Source organism: Nerophis lumbriciformis, linkage group LG07 (assembly GCF_033978685.3).
Source record: "Nerophis lumbriciformis linkage group LG07, RoL_Nlum_v2.1, whole genome shotgun sequence".
NCBI lineage: Eukaryota > Metazoa > Chordata > Actinopteri > Syngnathiformes > Syngnathidae > Nerophis > Nerophis lumbriciformis.
In genome coordinates, this window is record NC_084554.2 from 39,005,225 (window position 1) to 39,026,017 (window position 20,793).

The 20,793-nt window shown below is 39.8% G+C and overlaps 1 protein-coding gene across 2 annotated transcripts in view; it reads right to left on the reverse strand.

Annotated features, from left to right (window-relative positions):
* Positions 1–20,793, reverse strand: part of gpr158a (G protein-coupled receptor 158a) — a 161,712-nt gene that overhangs the window by 59,789 nt on the left and 81,130 nt on the right. For both annotated transcript variants that reach the window (XM_061965143.2, XM_061965144.2), the window contains exon 4: positions 4,740–4,966. In XM_061965143.2, coding sequence (XP_061821127.1) covers positions 4,740–4,966 — 227 coding nt within the window. The remainder of the gene's footprint in view (positions 1–4,739; positions 4,967–20,793) is intronic.

A 20,793-nucleotide genomic window follows, 5' to 3' on the forward strand; every position in this document is an offset into this window, starting at 1 on the left:
AATAGACAAAACGAAAAATTGTACAAAATAAATAAAAGACTCAGTACAGTATCATAGGTAAATAAAGTAATACAATTTTTTTTTAAATGTGGGGACAACCAGTATAATAAAAGGAGACATAGCTCATCAGTACAGTGAAATAAATAAATAAAAGCGCTAGAATAGCTATAGCTCCCTCTATATATAATAAAATACTTATAAAGTATCAAAATGAAGCACCAACCTGAAGCCCTACATCAAGCCACAAAAAAAAGCCTATCAGTGGCCACTACCACCACTATGGTAGTGATCATTTTTAGTTCATTTGGCCTTTTACGTGCTTAAAATGCTTAATTTAAGACACAAATACATAGAATATGCTTAGAGAAAATCTGCAATAGGTTGAAGCCGCAAACCTCAAAGCACAATTTGGTGAGGGACAAATGGAGACTCTTCCTCAAAACACTACACATAGTAGGAACTTAATTATTCAATATATGATTCTTATAATATTATACATCCATCCATCCACTTTCTACCGTTTGTCCCTTTTCCGTGTCGCGGGGGGTGCTGGAGCCTATCTCAGCTGCATTCGAGCGGAAGGCGGGGTACACCCTGGACAAGTCGCCACCTCATCGCAGGGCCAACACAGATAGACAGACAACATTCACACTCACATTCACACACTAGGGCCAATTTAGTGTTGCCAATCAACCTATCACAAAATATATTATTGTATTGTAACATTATTATGTAATGCATGTACTGTATAAGTTAAGTTAAAGTTAAAGTACCAATGATTGTCACACACACACTAGGTGTGGTGAAATTTGTCCTCTGCGTTTGACCCATCCCTTTGTTCACCCCCTGGGAGGTGAGGGGAGCAGTGGGCAGCAGCGGTGGCCACGCCCAGGAATCATTTTGGTGATTATTGATGGTATAGGTATTATTCTTTATTTATCATTTTATTCGGGATTCACATATACCCTATAAAGGGAGGCCAAGTAAAATTAGACTTGTTTTATGGACGAAATTCATGGTTTAACCAGTTTTGCGTGATATGAGTGCGTATGAATGCAGAAATGAAAATATTTTACCTAAAATCGCGAGCAACGGGAACAAAAACAAACTTTTAGCATTTAGCTTTCATATTTCATAGCTTAGGGATGTTCCGATCAAGGTTCTATGCTACCGATTCTGATCATCCAGGAGTGATATTGGCAGATACCAATACTAGTATTAACTGTAAATGTTTCAATGTATTTATGGTGAGTGCTATTGACAGTGTAACAATATCAACACAATATTTAAACTTATTCTCCTTTATTAAATACAAATCAAAACAAAGTCACTAGTACACAATAACGAAACAAAAGCAAAAATTACCATCAACTACTTTTTCAAATGCTTTAGTTTTGCTCTCAAAGTCCTCCAGTGTCCAGAGAATTATTCCCTGAGTTTGAAAACATGAACAAAAAAATATTGTTAATAAAATAAAAAATATCCCTCTGGTATCGACCATATATTGATACTACCCTTGGAATTGACACCACCAATTTATGGCTCGATCCGACCCTCCTCTTACATGTCGTGTACGGACTGTGACAATGCTGACACACCAACAGTTTATTTTGTATTATTTTCTCTTTAACTCTTATTAATCTACTTATTCATGTCCTGTCAACATCTGCTTACTTTCTGCTGTAACGTGCTTCCATCCACACTTCTTAAACTTTACTAAGCACTTGTTTCTTGGTGTTGTTTCAAGCGAGGTTAGCTTAGCTATTAGCATGCCTGCTCCTAGCTTGCTCTCTCTGTGTAACATATTTAGCCTCGTCCCCCAGTGGTAACGATTTGAAAATGATGATTATTATTACCTTAAATGAACAGCTCCACTCTGTATATGAAGACACATAATTAGCTGCTAGCCACTAATCAGCCGGGGGACTAAAAATTAATTCAGTGTCAGTCAGAGGGGATCGGTGTTTGTGATCAGCATTTTTCCACGTACTTTTTCACGAAAATCGTCTGATACTGATTGGTGGACGATCGGTTGGCAGATCCTTAATAATAATGTTAAAGTACCAATGATTGTCACACACACACTAGGTGTGGTGAGATTATCCTCTGCATTTGACCCATCACCCTCACCCCCTGGGAGGTGAGGGGAGCAGTGAGCAGCAGCGGTGCCTGTGCTCGGGAATCCTTTTTGATGATTTAACCCCCAATTCCAACCCTTGATGCTGAGTACCAAGCAGGGAGGTAATGGGTCCCATTTTTGGTATGACTCGGCCGGGATTTGAACTCATGACCTACCAATTTAAGGGCGGATACTCTAACCACTAGGCCACTGAGAAGGTCTGATTGTATTTAATAATGATCGTATTTGTGTTTCTTTGGCGTCTTTACTGTCACGGTGCGGGCTCGAACCCGCTTTTCCCCGGCAGCTGGGTCTGCCAGCACCTCCGTGGGCGATCAGCAATCTGCACACCTGGGACTGATGAGGGCGAGCGGTATAAGGACCAGTGGACCCTAGGATCCTCGCGGGAACTTAATCCTCTATGGCAGGGGTGTCAAACTCAATTACAGAGTGGGCCAAAATTTAAAACTGAACAAAGCCGCGGGCCAAGGTTGAACAAATTAGCCTTTTAATAGGGACCCAAACAAGTTTTGCATTGAATATTGAACAAGCAAGGCTTATATAACTTTATAGTGATATGCAAAATCGGGTTTCAAATAATAATAATAATAATTAAAAAATATCAATGGCATATCAAATACAATTTAAATAAAAATTGAATGCATCTTTTCTATTTGCAGCCTTTTGAGGTAAATATCAACATTAACTTTTTCCACAGGCTAATAAATTAGAAAATAAAATAACAATGAATAAACCAACCATTCAGGACTTTAAACTGCTCAGTTTGCAACACACTGATCTAATCTGATGTGCCCAAGCCAGATACATGGCATCTTTTCTTGGAGGCGAGTTCATTAATGTCGGGGCTCAGGCTTTGAGCTGAGGCAACCTTCATTATCGAACGAAGTTGTTCATCAGTCATTATACCTCGTAGTCCACCCGGACCACAGTCTTGGGGGCGTGCTTTAAAGGCACTGCATTTATCGTCCTCCAAGAGCTGTCGTCACGTCTGCTTTTCATCCATTTCAACAACGTGCCGGCCCGATCATAAAATATGTGCGACTTAAGCACGCACACACACTCATGAACTCATGACCTACCAATTTCAGGGCGGACACTCTAACCACTAGGCCACTGAGCAGGTCTGATTGTATTTAATAATGATCGTATTTGTGTTTCTTTGGCGTCTTTACTGTCACGGTGCGGGCTCGAACCCGCTTTTCCCCGGCAGCTGCAATGCATACTTGGCAAACAGCAATACAGGTTACACTGACGGTGCCTGTATAAATAACTTTAACACTGTTAGAAATATGCGCCACACTGTGAATCCACACCAAACAAGAACGACAAACACATTTCGGGAGAACATCCGCACCGTAACACAACATAAACACAACAAAACAAATACCCAGAATCCCATGCAGCCCTAACTCTTCCGGGCTGCAATATACACCCCCGCTACCACCAACCCCCCCCCCCCCCCCCCCGCGTGCGTCGGTTGAGGTGGCCAGGGTTGGGGGGGCGGGGTGTGTGTGCGTGCTGAAGCCTCACATATTATGTGACTGGGCCAGCATTCGCTAGACTGGGTGAAAAGCGGACGTGACGATTTTTGGGGGGGCACTGAAGTTTGAGAGTCTCCCGGGAGGGTTGACAAGTATGAGAATTAGCGGTGAATGCGGTGTTACCGTGGCACGGCTGCTGAATATAATCGGCGGGCCAGCTCTAGTGTTAATTTGATATCGACTCAAGGGCCAAGTGTAATTACGCGGGCCAGAGTTTGACACCCATGCTCTATGGTGTACCGTAAGCCGACTCCAGCTTTATGCTCTCTCTCTCCCTCTCTGTATTTCCCCTCCGTGTCTGATGTCCGTGTTGTCCTCCCGCAGTTCGTTCCCGAGTTTCCCTGTTGTGATCCTCAGTTGTTCCTCTGTGGATTCTGGACTGCCTCCTTTGGATCTCGACCTCTTGCATGAACACGGACTGCCTTCCTGCTTTGTCCCTCCTCTCGCTCAACACAACACTTGGTAACACACTTACAGCTAACCACACACATAGCCTCACACACACTCTAGGATTTTGTCACACCCTCCACTCTATAGTTATTTGTTAGTATTGTTTGATTATTATATATATATTGTCTATATATATAATAAAGCATAGAGCTTTACTGCCCCCTTGTGTCTGTGCCATCAACTCCCTCCGGTAAACATAACATTTACGGCACTAAATTACGAAAACAAGCAAAACACATCAAAAAATGAAAAAATAAATAAACATTACCAACGTTGTGTAGAAATGAATATGAAGAAATATGAGCTAGATGTTGTGGTGATCAAAGTGAAATCTAAAAGGAGCAACAATGACTTCCTCAGCGCCTTAAGGTTAAGTGGCGAGGCGTGTGGCGTGTATACCTGGAAGTGTGAATCATGAGAGGGCCTATTATTGAGATAAAAACGGTTTCCTTTTTACAAAGAACTACACCCACACTCGATCAGCGCGCGCTCACGCTGGTCGCTGTCCAAGGTCCTGATGCTGTTTGATATGATTTCAAAGCTTCATTGTGACTGCCTACATGTATTCACCGCGAGGGGGAATCGAACGTGTGACTAACTCCGGTTACCTTGTTCCTGCGGAAGTGGTAGACGAGCACCATGCTTATGAAGACCACCAGCATGCACAGGGACTGGAAGGAGAGCACGGCTAAGCGCAGGGCGTCGTCCTCACGCGCTACGCACGGCGTGTCGTCCTTGCAGAAGGCGCAGCCGGGCTGACACGGCAGGCAGTCGCTGGAGGACGCCTCGTCCGCATTGGGCCCGCTGTCTGGCACCGTCCCCTTTGGCCCCGCCCCTGTGGAGGACACTGTTAGTTAGCATCAGATGCAAACATGGACAGACTGACGTGGACTTGGTCGTCACTCCATCTTAATTATTCATCTCTTGGTGCTTAGATGAGTTTGATGTGGAAGAACAAGTCCAAGAAACCTCTTACTTAACTCAAATGGACAAACATTTAGAGACAGCAGCACTGAGAGAAAGTCAAGGACACAAAAATACACTCTAAAGGGGCCTCAAAATGTGGCCTATGAGACATTTTCAGCCTGCAGGTCATTTTTCTTGATTGTTCTCAAAAATGGTTATTTGAGTTCAGCGCATGTTAACAGTGTTATTTTCCTTTTAATTTTACATTACCGTATTTTCCGGATCATAGGGTGCACCGAATTATACAATATACACCCCCGCTACCCCCCTCCACCCCCCATCTCAACCCCGCCCACCTCAACCTCCTCATGCATGTCCCAAATTCCAAGCTGCTGTTTTGAGGCATGTTAAAAAAAAAATAATGCACTTTGTGACTTCAATAATAAATATGGCAGTGCCATGTTGGTATTTTTTTCCCATAACTTGAGTTGATTTATTTTGGAAAACCTTGTTACATTGTTTAATGCAGTGGTCTCCAACCTTTTTGTAACTGCGGACCGGTCAACGCTTGAAAATTTGTCCCACGGACCGGGTGGGGGAGGGGAGTTTTTTTGGTCATAAAAAAATACAATCATGTGTGCTTACGGACTGTATCCCTGCAGACTGTATTGATCTATATTGATATATAATGTAGGAACCAGAAATATTAATAACAGAAAGAAACAACCCTTTTGTGTGAATGAGTGTGAATGAGTGTAAATGGGGGAGGGAGGTTTTTTGGGTTGGTGCACTAATTGTAAGTGTATCTTGTGTTTTTTATGTTGATTTAAAGGGGAACATTATCACCAGACCTATGTAAGCGTCAATATATACCTTGATGTTGCAGAAAAAAGACCATATATTTTTTTAACCGATTTCCGAACCCTAAATGGGTGAATTTTGGCGAATTAAACGCCTTTCTAATATTCGCTCTCGGAGCGATGACGTCACATCGGGAAGAAATCCGCCATTTTCTCAAACACCAAGTCAAATCAGTTTAGTTATTTTCCGTTTTTTCGACTGTTTTCCGTACCTTGGAGACATCATGCCTCGTCGGTGTGTTGTCGGAGGGTGTAACAACACGAACAGGGACGGATTCAAGTTGCACCAGTGGCCCAAAGCTGCGAAAGTGGCAAGAAATTGAACGTTTGTTCCGCACACTTTACCGACGAAAGCTATGCTACGACAGAGATGGCAAGAATGTGTGGATATCCTGCGACACTCAAAGCAGATGCATTTCCAACGATAAAGTCAAAGAAATCTGCCGCCAGACCCCCATTGAATCTGCCGGAGTGTCTGAGCAATTCAGGGACAAAGGACCTCGCTAGCACGGCAAGCAATGGCGGCAGTTTGTTCCCGCAGACGAGCGAGCTAAACCCCCTGGATGTCTTGGCTCACACCGTCAAGAGAAGAATATCGACCCTAGCTTCCCTGGCCTGCTGACATGAGGGTATGTCTACAGAATATATTAATTGATGAACATTGGGCTGTCTGCACTCTCAAAGTGCATGTTGTTGCCAAATGTATTTCATATGCTGTAAACCTAGTTCATAGTTGTTACTTTCCTTTAATGCCAAACAAACACATACCAATCGTTAGTTAGAAGGCGATCGCCGAATTCGTCCTCGCTTTCTCCCGTGTCGCTGGCTGTCGTGTCGTTTTCGTCGGTTTTGCTTGCATACGGTTCAAACCGATATGGCTCAATAGCTTCAGTTTCTTCTTCAATTTCATTTTCGCTACCTGCCTCCACACTACAACCATCCGTTTCAATACATGCGTAATCTGTTGAATCGCTTAAACCGCTGAAATCCGAGTCTTAATCCGAGCTAATGTCGCTATAGCTTGCTGTTCTTTCCGCCATGTTTGTTTGTGTTGGCTTCACTATGTGACGTCACAGGAAAATGGACGGATGGTTAAAATCAGGCACTTTGAAGCTTTTTTTTAAGGATATTGCGTGATGGGTAAAATTTTGAAAAAAACTTCGAAAAATATAATAAGCCACTGGGAACTGATTTTTAATGGTTTTAACCATTCTGAAATTGTGATAATGTTCCCCTTTAATAATAAAAAAAAAAAAAAAAGTTTTTTATTTAATTTAATTTTTTTAAATTTCTTGTGCGGCCCGGTAACTATCGATCCACGGACCGGTATCGGGCCGCGGCCCGGTGGTTGGGGACCACTGGTTTAATGCATCCAGCGGGGCATCACAACAAAATTAGGCATAATAATGTGTTAATTCCACGACTGTATACATCGGTATCGGTTGATATCGGAATCGGTAATTAATGTATTAATACAGAGTTGGACAATATCGGAATATAGGATTTCGGCAAAAAAGCCATTATCGGACATCTCTACTTTAAAGTATGCATCGAAAGGTTGCCATATGAAGAACTACACTGTTCCTGAGTAGATAAAAATAAAATGATTCCACTCTGACCCCGCATGGCCTCATCAAGGTTGTGTCAACACCATCTATATGTGTGAACACGTAGAGCCAACACGCGTGCCGTCGATCCGCATATGACAGCGAGATGATGACTCACGGCCAGACACTTTCATCTCCACAAGGACACGGGGGACGGCGTGAGGACGGACATGAGCGGGGGATCAGAAACGAATTAAAGAGTGGGTCACGCCGCTTAAGTACACTACACCACTAAGTCCATAAGTACTGAGACAAGTGGACTTTTCTGTAAAGACTGGAAGCAGAGACAAGAGACCGAAGGCGCTGAGGCTGAAGCTAACAATGGACAACAACAACAACAGGGGAGGACACGCACGTTAGCAACATTGCTATGAGCGCTACAGTGCGAACATATCATTCTGTGTTATATGTGTTTTATGTTGCGCCAAGTAAAATTCCTAGTTTGTGAACCCGTTCTCAAACAATGGCAATAAAAACTCTTCTGATTCTGATTCTAGGTTGGCATAGAGGGGTCGGCAACCCAAAATGTTGAAAGAGCCATATTGGACCAAAAATACAAAAACAAATCTGTCTGGAGCCGCAAAAAATTAAAAGCCATATTACATACAGATAGTGTGTCATGAGATATAAATTGAATTAAGAGGACTTAAAGGAAACTAAATGACCTCAAATATAGCTACAAATGAGGCATAATGATGCAGTATATCATATAGCTAGCCTAAATAGCATGTTAGCATCGATTAGCTTGCAGTCATACAGTGACCAAATATGTCTGATTAGCACTCCAGACAAGTCAATAACATCAACAAAACTCACCTTTCATGCACAACGTTAAAAGTTTGGTGGACAAAATGAGACAGAAAAAGAAGTGGCATAAAACACGTCCTAGAAAGTCGGAGAAAGTTATACATGTAAACAAACTACGGTGAGTTCAAGGACCGCCAAAATTAGTAGGACAAAACGGCGCTCCCCAAATACTCGAATCAGTGAAGCATGTGTAATATAAACAGTGTGCTTTATAACAATTAGGGAGGTTTGTGTCATGGTTGTCCTCCTACAGAAACCATATTAAAACAAAAAATATATTTTTTCCCCCTCATCTTTTTCTATTTTTCATACATTTTTGAAAAAGTTCCAGAGAGCCACTAGGGCGGCGCTAAAGAGCCGCATGCGGCTCTAGAGCCGGGGGTTGCCGACCCCTGGCATAGACGCTATATGATCAAACTTACAACTCTCACGTCTGTAGCGGAATGTCGGATGCTTGGAAGAGCTCCGGGCTGTATTTTAAGATGTGTAGCGAAGCCCTTCATTTCATCATGAAAACGACCTCCATTGATGAGCAAAAAAGCGAGGAACATTTTTTTTTTTTTTGTATCCGTGTTTGGTGATTAAAAAACAGGCTCAAGTAGACATTACTGGTAAAACAAGACGGCATTCAACTTAATTCACCAATCAATCAATGTTTATTTATATAGCCCTAAATCACAAGTGTCTCAAAGGGCTGCACAAGCGATACAGAGCCCACATAAGGGCAAGGAAAAACTCACAACCCCAATGGGACGTCGATGTAACTTTTTGGATAAATTGTACTAAAGTTAAAGTAGCAATGATTGTCACACACACACACGCACACTAGGTGTGGTGAAATATGTCCTCTGCATTTGACCCATCCCCTTGTTCACCCCCTGGGAGGTGAGGGGAGCAGTGAGCAGCAACGCTGGCCGAGCTCGGGTATCATTTGGTGATTTAACCCCCAATTCCAACCATTGATGCTGAGTGCCAAGCAGAGAGACAATGGGTGCCACTTTTTTGTAGTCTTTGGTATGACTCGGGGTTTGAACTCACAACCTCCCAGTCTCAGGGCGGACACTCTAACCACAAGGCCACTGAGCTCTTCAATTACTACCGTATTTTTCGGAGTATAAGTCGCACCTGCCAAAAATGCATAATAAAGAAGGAAAAAAACATATAAGTCGCATTTTTGGGGGACATTTATTTGATAAAAGCCAACACCAAGAATAGACATTTGAAAGGCAATTTAAAATAAATAAAGAATAGTGAACAACAGGCTAAATAAGTGTACGTTATATGAGGCATAAATAACCAACTGAGAACGTGCCTGGTATGTTAACGTAACATATTATGGTAAGAGTCATTCAAATAACTATAACATATAGAACATGCTATACGTTTACCAAACAATCTGTCACTCCTAATCGCTAAATCCCATGAAATCTTATACGTCTAGTCTCTTACGTGAATGAGCTAAATCATATTATTTGATATTTTACGGTAATGTGTTAATAATTTCACACATAAGTCGCTCCTGAGTATAAGTCGCACCCCCGGCCAAACTATAAAAAAAACTGCGACTTATAGTCCGAAAAATACGGTAATCACAGTAATTTTATAAACAACCTAAGTTTTACTTTTTCTTGAGTATTTTTGTGGAACCCCCCCCCACCCAATAATTTTACTCTGTTACATTGAGTTTCATTTGAATTGCTACATTTATTTACAATACAGGCCAAAAGTTTGGACACACCTTCTCCTCATTCAATGGATTTTCTTTATTTTCATGACTATTTACATTGTAGATTGTCACTGAAGGCATTAAAACTATGAATAAACAAATGTGGAGTTATGTACTTAACAAAAAAAAAGGTGAAATAACTGAAAACATGTTTTATATTGTAGTTTCTTCAAGATAGCCACCCTTTGCTCCGATTACATTATTTTGCACACTCTTGGCATTCTCTCGATGAGCTTCAAGAGGTAGTCACCTGTAAGGGTTTTCACTTCACAGGTGTCATAGCTTTGATGCCTTCAGTGACAATCTACAATGTAGATAGTCATGAAAATAAAGAATAACTTTTGGCCTGTACTGTATATCATCATTATATTTATTCATAATGTATTGATTACTGCTTGCAAAAACACATACGTCTGATTTGTTAAAAATAATTGTTCCAGCAAATGGTAATGGGTTATACTTTTCTACCTTCAAGGTACTCAAAGCGTTTTGACACTATTTCCACATTCATCCATTCACACACACACATTCACACACTGGTAGAGGGAGCTGCCATGCAAGGCACTAACCACGACCCAAAGTGACATGATGTCATACAAGGCAGCAGAGCTCTTCAATGTCTACTTACATAGGCGGAAAAAGTCAGTAAGAAAAGTTCACATTTCAGCCTGCAATAATTCCACTTCCAACGAGAGAAAACATGTTGGGGTAAGTTGGAGATGGATTTTTTTATGTTTTAGCCGCGCAAATGCTAACATTAGCCCTAACAAAATGTCATAAGTGACTGTAAAATGATCATATTATGTAGTACATGGTGTAGTTGTTTCTCTCTCTCTAACACGCACAATCTAAAATATAGTGACAAAAATATTGCGACAAATTTTTTTTTAAAGTTACAACTTACTACCAGTGACTCAGTACTTAAGTAGTCATTTCACTGAATACTTACTCTCAAGTAAATTATTTAAATGACTACTTTTGTGTCTGAATTATTTTCGTTTTCGCTCCCGCTAGGCAGAAAAAAAACATTTTGAGGTGAGGTGATTTGTCTATAAAAGTGTTATAAGTACACCTCTGCATAACATTGTACCCATATTAACATTAACGAAACAAAAATAAAGAAATACATATAAGTCAACTTTCAACAAATAACTGTATTAACATTGTGTTTTAGTCCGTAACATAACACATTTAAAGTGCATCAATTTGCCTGAAATTAAAAAAAATAAAAATAATCAATAATAAATTGATTGTATTAAAGAAATACATTTAATTTTATCAGAAACATTAACTAAGGAGCAAAATATGTAAGACACTTTAAAATTAGAGATGTCCAATAATATCGGCCTGCCGATATTATCGGCCAATAAATGCTTTAAAATGTAATATCGGAAATTATCGGTATCGGTTTCAACCTCCCGATTTTCCCGGGAGACTCCCGAATGTCAGTGCCCCTCCCGAAAATCTCGCAGGGCAACCATTCTCCCGATTTCCCCCCGGACAACATTATTGAGGGCGTGCCTTAAAGGCACTGCCTTTAGCGTCCTCTACAACCTGTCGTCACGTCCGCTTTTCCTCCATACAATCAGCGTGTTAGCCCAGTCACATAATATTTGCAGCTTTTACACACACACATAAGTGAATGCAAGCATACTTGAACAACAGCCATACAGGTCACACTGAGGGTGGCAGTATAAACAACTTTAACACTGTTACAAATATGCGCCACACTGTGAACCCACACCAAACAAGAATGACAAACACATTTCGGGAGAATATCCGCACCGTAACACAACATAAACACAACAGAACAAATACCCAGAACCACTTGCAGCACTAACTCTTCCGGTACGCTACAATATACACCCCCGCTACCACCAAACCCCGCACCCCTCTACCTGTGCAGAAATCCCCGGAAGACATCCACATGGTTGGAAAGATAACAAATGTTTATCAATATAGTGCATTGCAGGAGGATTTCCCCAGAAAAGAAACATTGTCTCTGAGATTTGCGGGGATTTTGTCCTGAAAAAGAAGCATTGAAAGCTACAGTATGACTGAGCCCTTCAAAGAGTCTCCTAGTGGCGTGGCAATGAGTCCTTTTCATCTTCTTGCAGCTCAGCGTGAGGACGCTTCAACACGCCTAAGTCTCCTACACACACACACACACACACGCACACACGCACACACGCACACACGCACACACACACACACACACACACACACACACACACACACACACACACACACACACACACAGACAGACACACACACACGCACATTCTTGTATTTGTTACCTTCTTGAGAACTTCTTGCCTACCTCTTTAGGACCACCCTTTCTAGATAAATAAAGATTTGTATTTACAACATTAATAATATACATATACTATGCAAACATAAAAAAGGTTGTTGTGAAAAATTTGTTGGAATTTCACAAGAAAAAGGTCAACATTTCACAAGAAAATCTTCAAATTTTGGCAGTATTATAATAAAAGTCGTCATTTTACTCAATGCAAGTCAAAATTTTACAAGAAAAACTGAACGTTTGTGCAATATTATGATAAAAGTTGGAATTTTACTCGATAACAGTCGCCATTTTACAATAAAAGCTTAAAATGTTGGCAATTTTATGAAAAGAGTCGTAATCTTATTCGACAAAAGTCACAATTTCATAAGAAAACTTTTCAAATTTGGGCAATATTATAATAACAATCGGAATTTTACTTGGCAAAATGATGAGAAAAGTCATAATTTTACTCCAAAAAATGTCACTATTTTACAAGGACAACAAAAAAATTGGCAATATTGTGATAAAAGTCAGACAAATGTCACCATTTTGCATTAAAAAGTAATAATTTTACATTAAAAAAGTAATAATTTTACGAGAAAATATTGCAATATTACAGGAACAGAAAGAATATGAGAAATTGTTCCCAACTGTATAACAAAAAAATCGACACATTGTGAGAAAAAGACTGCTTTGAGTTAATTTTTTAAATTTTTTAAATTTTTTGTTTGTAATTGGTTTTTAATCTTCATTATTTACTTCAAGCTATTACAGTATGTCTCTATATACATATTTATTTTATTTTTTTAATTAATTTTGGCCAAAGGGGGCGCATTTCAATTTCTTACACACACTTATTACAAATGTTGACCAGAGGGGGAGCACTTCAATATATTACACACACTTGTTATTTCATATGTTGACCAGAGGGGGAGCACTTTTTTTTCAATTTGAAAAATCCCTCCTAAATCCCCACCCTAATTTTGATAGATTTCCCCACCAGGGGTGCAAATGAGACATTCTCTATTAGATGCAATGGTTTTCCGTATTGGGACTATGATTTATGTCCTAACTTGTTCAACGAGCCTCATATGGAAGGTACTTTTCCTTGTTGATGTCTCAAGAAGGGTAGAAATACAAGAACACACACACACACACACACACACACACACACACACACACACACACACACACACACACACACACACACACACAGTGGACAAACGCTGGGAGACAAAAAGATGTCCCCGTGTGGATGAACACACTTGCTATTGGCCCCATGGTGGGCCAGACTGCGGCTGGCTAACAGGCTTGGCGCTCCTCTCTCTTATTGTTCTCTCCACATACACACACACACACACACACACACACACGCACACACACACACACTCGCACACGCACACGCACACATCACAGCTAACCTGCTCTTGGAGTTATTTTTTCTCCCTTATTTCCGTGCACGGCACAAACAGTTTTGGGGTAGAAACTAGATGCAATAAGATGGTGCAGGCTTAAGGCACAAAGGAAAGTAACTCCCATCTTGGACTTGCTAATGCGTTGGGGCACTAGGGAACTCTTCCTTTTTTCCCGGAAGACTTTCCACGAGATCTTGAAGCATGACTGTGGAGGATTTTTGTCCATTTGTGAGGTCAAAATGTCTTACTGAGACCAAGGATTAGGATTCAAGCACCACTTGGGACTCTAGTTTAACCTCTAATTGATTGATTTTGAATCATAAGATTATATTTTCGTACATGTCATGTTTTTGGTCTATTCATTTTATATGGCTCATTTCTGTAAAACACCACAAAGATATTTAGCAGGCGTGTCTAAACGTTTTCCACTGAGGGCCACACTGAAAAATTAAAGCTCTCAGGGGGCCATTTTGGTATTTTTCAATTTCACAACCAATGCAATGTATTTTTGTAACGCCTTCCCTCAATGTTGGTAAAGGTTAAAGTTTCTGGGGACCCAAAAGTGTCTAAGTCATGGGTGTCAAACTTCTTTTTGGCTCAGGGGCCGCATGGAGGAAAATCTGTGCACACCCGGGCCGGACTATTAAAATCATGGCATTAAAAAAAAAAAAAAAAAAGACAACTTCAGATTGTTTTTTTTGCTCTTGGCGTGGAGCACTGCACAATGCACTCCATAAGTTATAACATTAAAAATAAATAAATAAATAATAATTAGTGAAGTAAGTTATATTTCATATGGTGAGATAAATAAGATTATCTATAAAATGAATGAATGGATGGAATAAATTCTGAATGTTTATCATGGTTCTTCTTCTTTGTACTTTGTAAACACATTACGTTTGAAGAGTTTCTTGAATTGGATCATATTAGTACATTGTAGTGTTGTCCCGATACCAATATTTTGGTACCGGTACCAAAATGTATTTCGATGTTTTTCGGTACTTTGATACTTTTCTAAATAAAGGGGACCACAAAAAATGGTGGGGGCGACCGGTACTCTTTAGAGGCAGTATAGTACCGAATATGATTCATTAGTATCGCAGTACTATACCAATACCGGCATACCATACAACTCTAGTACATTGTTTGATTTCTTTGCTTAATCCATTCCATAATTTAATTGAGCATACTGATATACTAAAGGTGTTACGTTTTGTATGTGCATACAAATGTTTTAAGTTACATTTTTGACTGATTACATTATCACATCATTTATTCAGAAAATATAAATAACGACAAATGAAGATTTGAAAATGAATGAATGGCATTTTGTTGTGGTGTGTCACCTGGTGCAGCCTCTACACTCTGACCTTCTTCATTGGTTTCCTGGACTATAATCTTTGTCTTTTCTTTGTCTTCTTCCTTCACATCCATGGCGGCGCTCCCGTAAATTGCGACAACATTAAGTAACTATTATCTAATCTACTCTGTCAAAATACAAAAGAAAGGCGTGGGATGCATCGACGCACTTTTTGTCATGCCTCCTCTGTCAGAATAATTGTATCTAAGTTATCACAAAACTTTGTGTTTCAATGAGTTCCCGGCAAGCAGACAAAAGCTGTCTTTGATCTTACCAATCAAAAGGCTTGTAAAACTCCACTGTGTAGGATGGGAAGCGACAAGAAGGTGTCGGTTTCTTTGATATATTGTACCGTATTTTTCGGACTATAAGTCGCTCCGGAGTATAAGTCGCACCACCCGGCCAAACTATGAAAAAAACTGCGACTTATAGTCCGAAATATACGGTAATCCACAGGAAGATTTTGTCTTGACCCGAGATCTACAAAGCGGAGAGGAGGCATGGCCTGACCTCCCTCCAGGCACCTTTTCTTTGAACTGTTTTGTGACCGAGGGCAATGGCTGTTTACGATCTTTTCTTTGAACCGACCTTTTCTTTGAACTGTTTTGTAATCAAAGGCGGCGGCTGTTTACGACCCTAGGCCCTTTAGAAACAGCTGTTGCCAGGGAAAATCCAAATAAAAGAGGAGGCGTACAATCTTTCGTCAGAGCGTGGGACGACACTGTTCAATGGTACAGTGTCTACGCGTTTCTCCTCAATTGAGCTAAATTTAATTCTGTCTCTGTTTAATTCCTTGCTTCTTGTCTTGTTTAATAGATGTCATCAGTGTTTGAACCTGACATCCTCCAAAGAAGAGCGCACAGATGGAGAATGACATAGAGGAAATACGGAAGTCGCTAAACTTCATGTCAGGGCACTTAGCTAGCGTCTCCCAACAGCTAAGCAAGCTAACAGAGCTTGTAGAAGAAGTGAGGAAACTCAAATAACAATAACTGATCTTGAAAGGAGAGTTGAAAACTTGGAGCAGTACACAAGGATGGAAGATGTCATCATCACGGGACTAAACATCAGACCGCGCTCATATGCCCAAGCATCTGCGGCAGACGAACTGCTTTACGGTAGACAAAAACGTGACTGCTGTTGTTGTGTGTTGTTGCCGCGCTGGGAGGACGTCAATGAAACTGCCTAACAATAAACCCACATAAGAAACCAAGAACTTGCCCTCCATCATTCTACAGTTATAACGTGATTGGGCAGGTATGCTGCTTATATTGTGGGTTAGCGGACTCAGGTCCGCACGGACCTGAGTCAGCCTGAATTTCGGGAGATTTTCGGGAGAAAATTTGTCCCGGGAGGTTTTCGGGAGAGGCGCAGAATTTCGGGAGTCTCCCAGAAAATCCGGGAGGGTTGGCAAGTATGGAATGTGGACAAATCATTTACTATAATACATTTTAATAGCCGAAGCTTGTATAAAAACTATGAAAATATTAGAGAATATCTGAGCCAGTTCAAAAAATGTAGTGTTGTTGCAGCCTCAGAGACTTGGCTCAATGAGAACAAGTGTTGTGAAATGAGATTGGAAGGTTATGAATTATTCACTACAGAGTTGGAAAAAGGGGAGGAGGAGTAGCACTTTTTGTGAATCGAGATTTAAACTGTTGGAAGATTGATAGTAAATCAACTGCTTTAGCTGGAGTATTTGAATGTATAACTGTAGAAATTGAAGTAGAACAATCCCAAAAAATAAAGGTCAGTTGTGTTTATAGAACGCCTGGATCATGTCTAGACACATTCACTCAAAAATTTGATTATTTGTTTAGTAAGTCAAACAAGATCCATATTGTGTGCGGTGATTTTAATATTAATCTTCTGAACCCCATGGACAGTACCAAAACAACAGATTTTATAACGGGATTGTACAGCAATAATTTATTTTCCCTTATCACAAAACCAACCAGAATAACAGTAGACTTTGCCACACTGATAGATAACATTTTCACCAATCAACCGGAGAATCAAATAACAGCAGGACTACTACTCAATGACATAAGTGATCATCTACCTGTATTCTGCATTTTCCACAATTTCTTTGATAAGAAAAAACCCAAAAAAGCAGTTCAATTTAGATTTGTCAGACACCAAACACCGGAAACTATGGCAGCATTCAAGTCTGAGTTATGTGCTCAAGACTGGGGGGAGGTTTATACGTCCACAGACCCGGATGGGGCATATGAAACTTTTAACATTTTCATAAAACTGTATGATAAGCAGGGCTTCACGGTGGCAGAGGGGTTAGTGCATCTGCCTCACAATACGAAGGTCCTGAGTAGTCTTGGGTTCAATCCCGGGCTCGGGATCTTTCTGTGTGGAGTTTGCATGTTCTCCCCGTGACTGCGTGGGTTCCCTCCGGGTAATCCGGCTTCCTCCCACCTCCAAAGACATGCACCTGGGGATAAGTTAATTGGCAACACTAAATTGGCCCTAGTGTGTGGATGTGAGTGTGAATGTTGTCTGTCTGTCTATCTGTGTTGGCCCTGCGATGAGGTGGCGACTTGTCCAGGGTGTACCCCGCCTTCCGCCCGATTGTAGCTGAGATAGGCTCCAGCGCCCCCCGCGACCCCAAAAGGGAATAAGTGGTAGAAAATGGATGGATGGATGGGATGTATGATAAGCACTGTCCAATTCAAAAACATGACATTAAGGACAACACTGTTAAGGACAAACCATGGATCAAAAGGGGAATACTTTAGTCCTGCAAAAAGAAAAAATATCTTTACAGAAAACATTTAAAGCACAGAACCAAAGAAACTGAACACAAATATAAAACGTACAAAAATAACTTAACACAAATAATAAAGCACAGCAAAAGAACACATTTCTGTAACCTATTAGAACAACATAAAAATAGCATCCAGGATATGTGGAAAGTTTTAAATGGTATCATTAAAAAAAACATGACAAATAAGTAACATCCAAGCTATTTTATAGAAAATAACCAAACTATAAATGGCCCTAAGGAAATAACACCATCTCGGTGAATGTTGGACCCAATTTAGCAAATTAAATTGTACAACCCGAAAACAGGGTCAAATTTAATGAACAAACCATTCAAAGCAATTTAGAATCGTTTTTCATTTCTCCTGTTCATGAAAGTGAAATCACAGAAATTGTAAATTCTCAGAAAAACAAGAAGTCAACAGACTGCTGTGACTTGGACATTTCTCCGATCAAAGAAATTGTTGATTTTATAGCTGTTCCCTTCACTGATATACGTAATATTTCTTGTCTTTCTATGTCTTTCCAATGAAAATGAAAACGGCAAAAGTTATTCCCGTCTTCAAAAGTGGAGATGAGCATCAGTTCACCAACTATAGGCCTATTTCTTTACACTCACAATTTTCAAAAGTCCTTGAAAAATTATTTGTATCAAGGTTAGACAGTTTTATTGACAAGCATCACTTGCTAAGTGAACACCAATATGGTTTTCGATCAAACAGGTCTACTTCCATGGCAGTGATGGAATTAGTTGAGGAGGTAACCACTGCAATTAATAAGAAGGAGTTTGCTGTTGGTGTTTTTATTGACCTGAGCAAGGCCTTTGACACCATCGAACACACACATTACTTTTAAACAAAATGCAGAGGTATGGTGTCAGAGGTCTGGCTCATGATTGGTTGAAAAGTTAATCTTAGTGGCAGAGAACAGTATGTGCATATGAACAATGTAGATTCAGATAAAAAGATTATAACACATGGAGTACCCCAAGGTTCTGTACTGGGACCAAAATTGTTTTTATTGTTTATTAATGATATCTGTAAAGTCTTTAAAAAACTCAACTGTATTCTCTTTGCTGATGATGCAAGTCTGTACTGTTCTGGGCAAGACCTTGGCCAGCTCTTAGAGACTGTAGAGAGTGAACTCCACATACTAAAGCAATGGTTTGATGCCAATAATCTATCATTCAACCTAAATAAAATAAAATACATAATTTTTGGAAATAGGAAAAATAACATACAATGTCACATAAGAATTGATGATATGGAGAAAGAAAGGGTGTATTCAACAACTTTTTTGGGAATCTATATAGATGATAAATTGAATTGGAAACTGTACATAAATATACTCAAGGCAAAGATGGTGTTGGATGTTACATAAAATTGAAAACTCTGTAAATCAAAAGGCTCTTAACGTACTCCCATATCTTAATTATTGTGTTGAAATCTGGGGTAACAATTACAAATCAAACATCAACTCTATGTTCTTACTTCAAAAGAAAGCCATTAGAATTGTAAATTATGCGGAATTATTATGACCATACCAATGCTCTCTTTATTAAATTAAAAACATTAAAACTGCACCATCTTGTTGACCTCAACACTGCTATTGTGACGTACAAAGCTCATAACCACATGCTGCCTGGGTGTCTACAGGAGAGGTTCAAACCTAGGGAGAGTACCTATGACCTCAGAGGTTCAGCTGTCTTTCAGAAAGCAAACATAAGAACGAGCTTAAAAAGTAGATGTGTTTCTGTCAGGGGGGTTCAACTGTGGAACAGCTTGGATGATTCCTTAAAATGTTCCAGTTCCATTCACACATTTAAAAAACACTTCAAGAGCAATGTCTTGGAAAAATATATCACTCTTGAATCAACACAGTAGTTAATACTATGATTGATGTTAATTACAAAATAAATGTGGGATGTAAATAATAATGGAAGTATAATTGTTTGTATATAGTATATCATTGGTACAAAGGTTTAACTAACACGTGCACAAGGATATTTCACATGTCTTTACTGTGTATATAATTGAACAGTGTTTATGTTATGTACAAGTTGTATTTATAGTATGTTGTGCAAAGGAAATTTCATATTTTTAGGAAGCTCATCTTGTATTTGACATTGTTTATAGGGTTAGGTGCAATAAATGTTCAACTTCAGCCTAAACCAGTGGTTCTTAACCTGGGTTCGATGGAACCCTCGAGGTTCGGTGAGTCGGGCTCAGGCGTTCAGCGCAGGTCAAAACACACCCGACTCATCGTGTAAATAAAAACTTCTACCTATCGACGTATTATGGATACAGCAACAGCAGAAGTCACACTGATTTGCAGGTGTGTAATTTGTTGTGAGTTTATGCACTGTGTTGGTTTTGTTGTTTGAACAAGGTGATGTTCATGCACGGTTCATTTTGTGCACCAGTAAAAAAACATGGTAACACTTTAGTATGGGGAACATATTCACCATTGATTAGTTGCTTATTAACATGCAAATTAGCAACATATTGGCTCTTAACTAGTCATTATTAAGTACTTATTAATGCCTTATTCGGCATGGCCTTATTATAACCCTAACCCTAATCAAATAAATCTAAATAAAGTCTTTGTTACTTAGAATATGTTCCCCATACTAAAGTGTTACCAAAAACATATAACTTTGACTTGAATTTGAAAAAAAACCCCAACATTTTATTTTTCACTAAAAAAGGGTTCGGTGAATGCGCATATGAAACTGGTGGGGTTCGGTACCTCCAACAAGGTAAAGAACCACTGGCCTAAACCCTTTCGGTCTGCAACATTTTAAATTTATGAATGTACAACTGTTTGTTTATGTAAAACTGTTTGTTTATTTTGTTGACCACTGACCGAAGGGAAAAATAAATAAATAAATAAAAAGATAGAATATTAACCGCAACATAT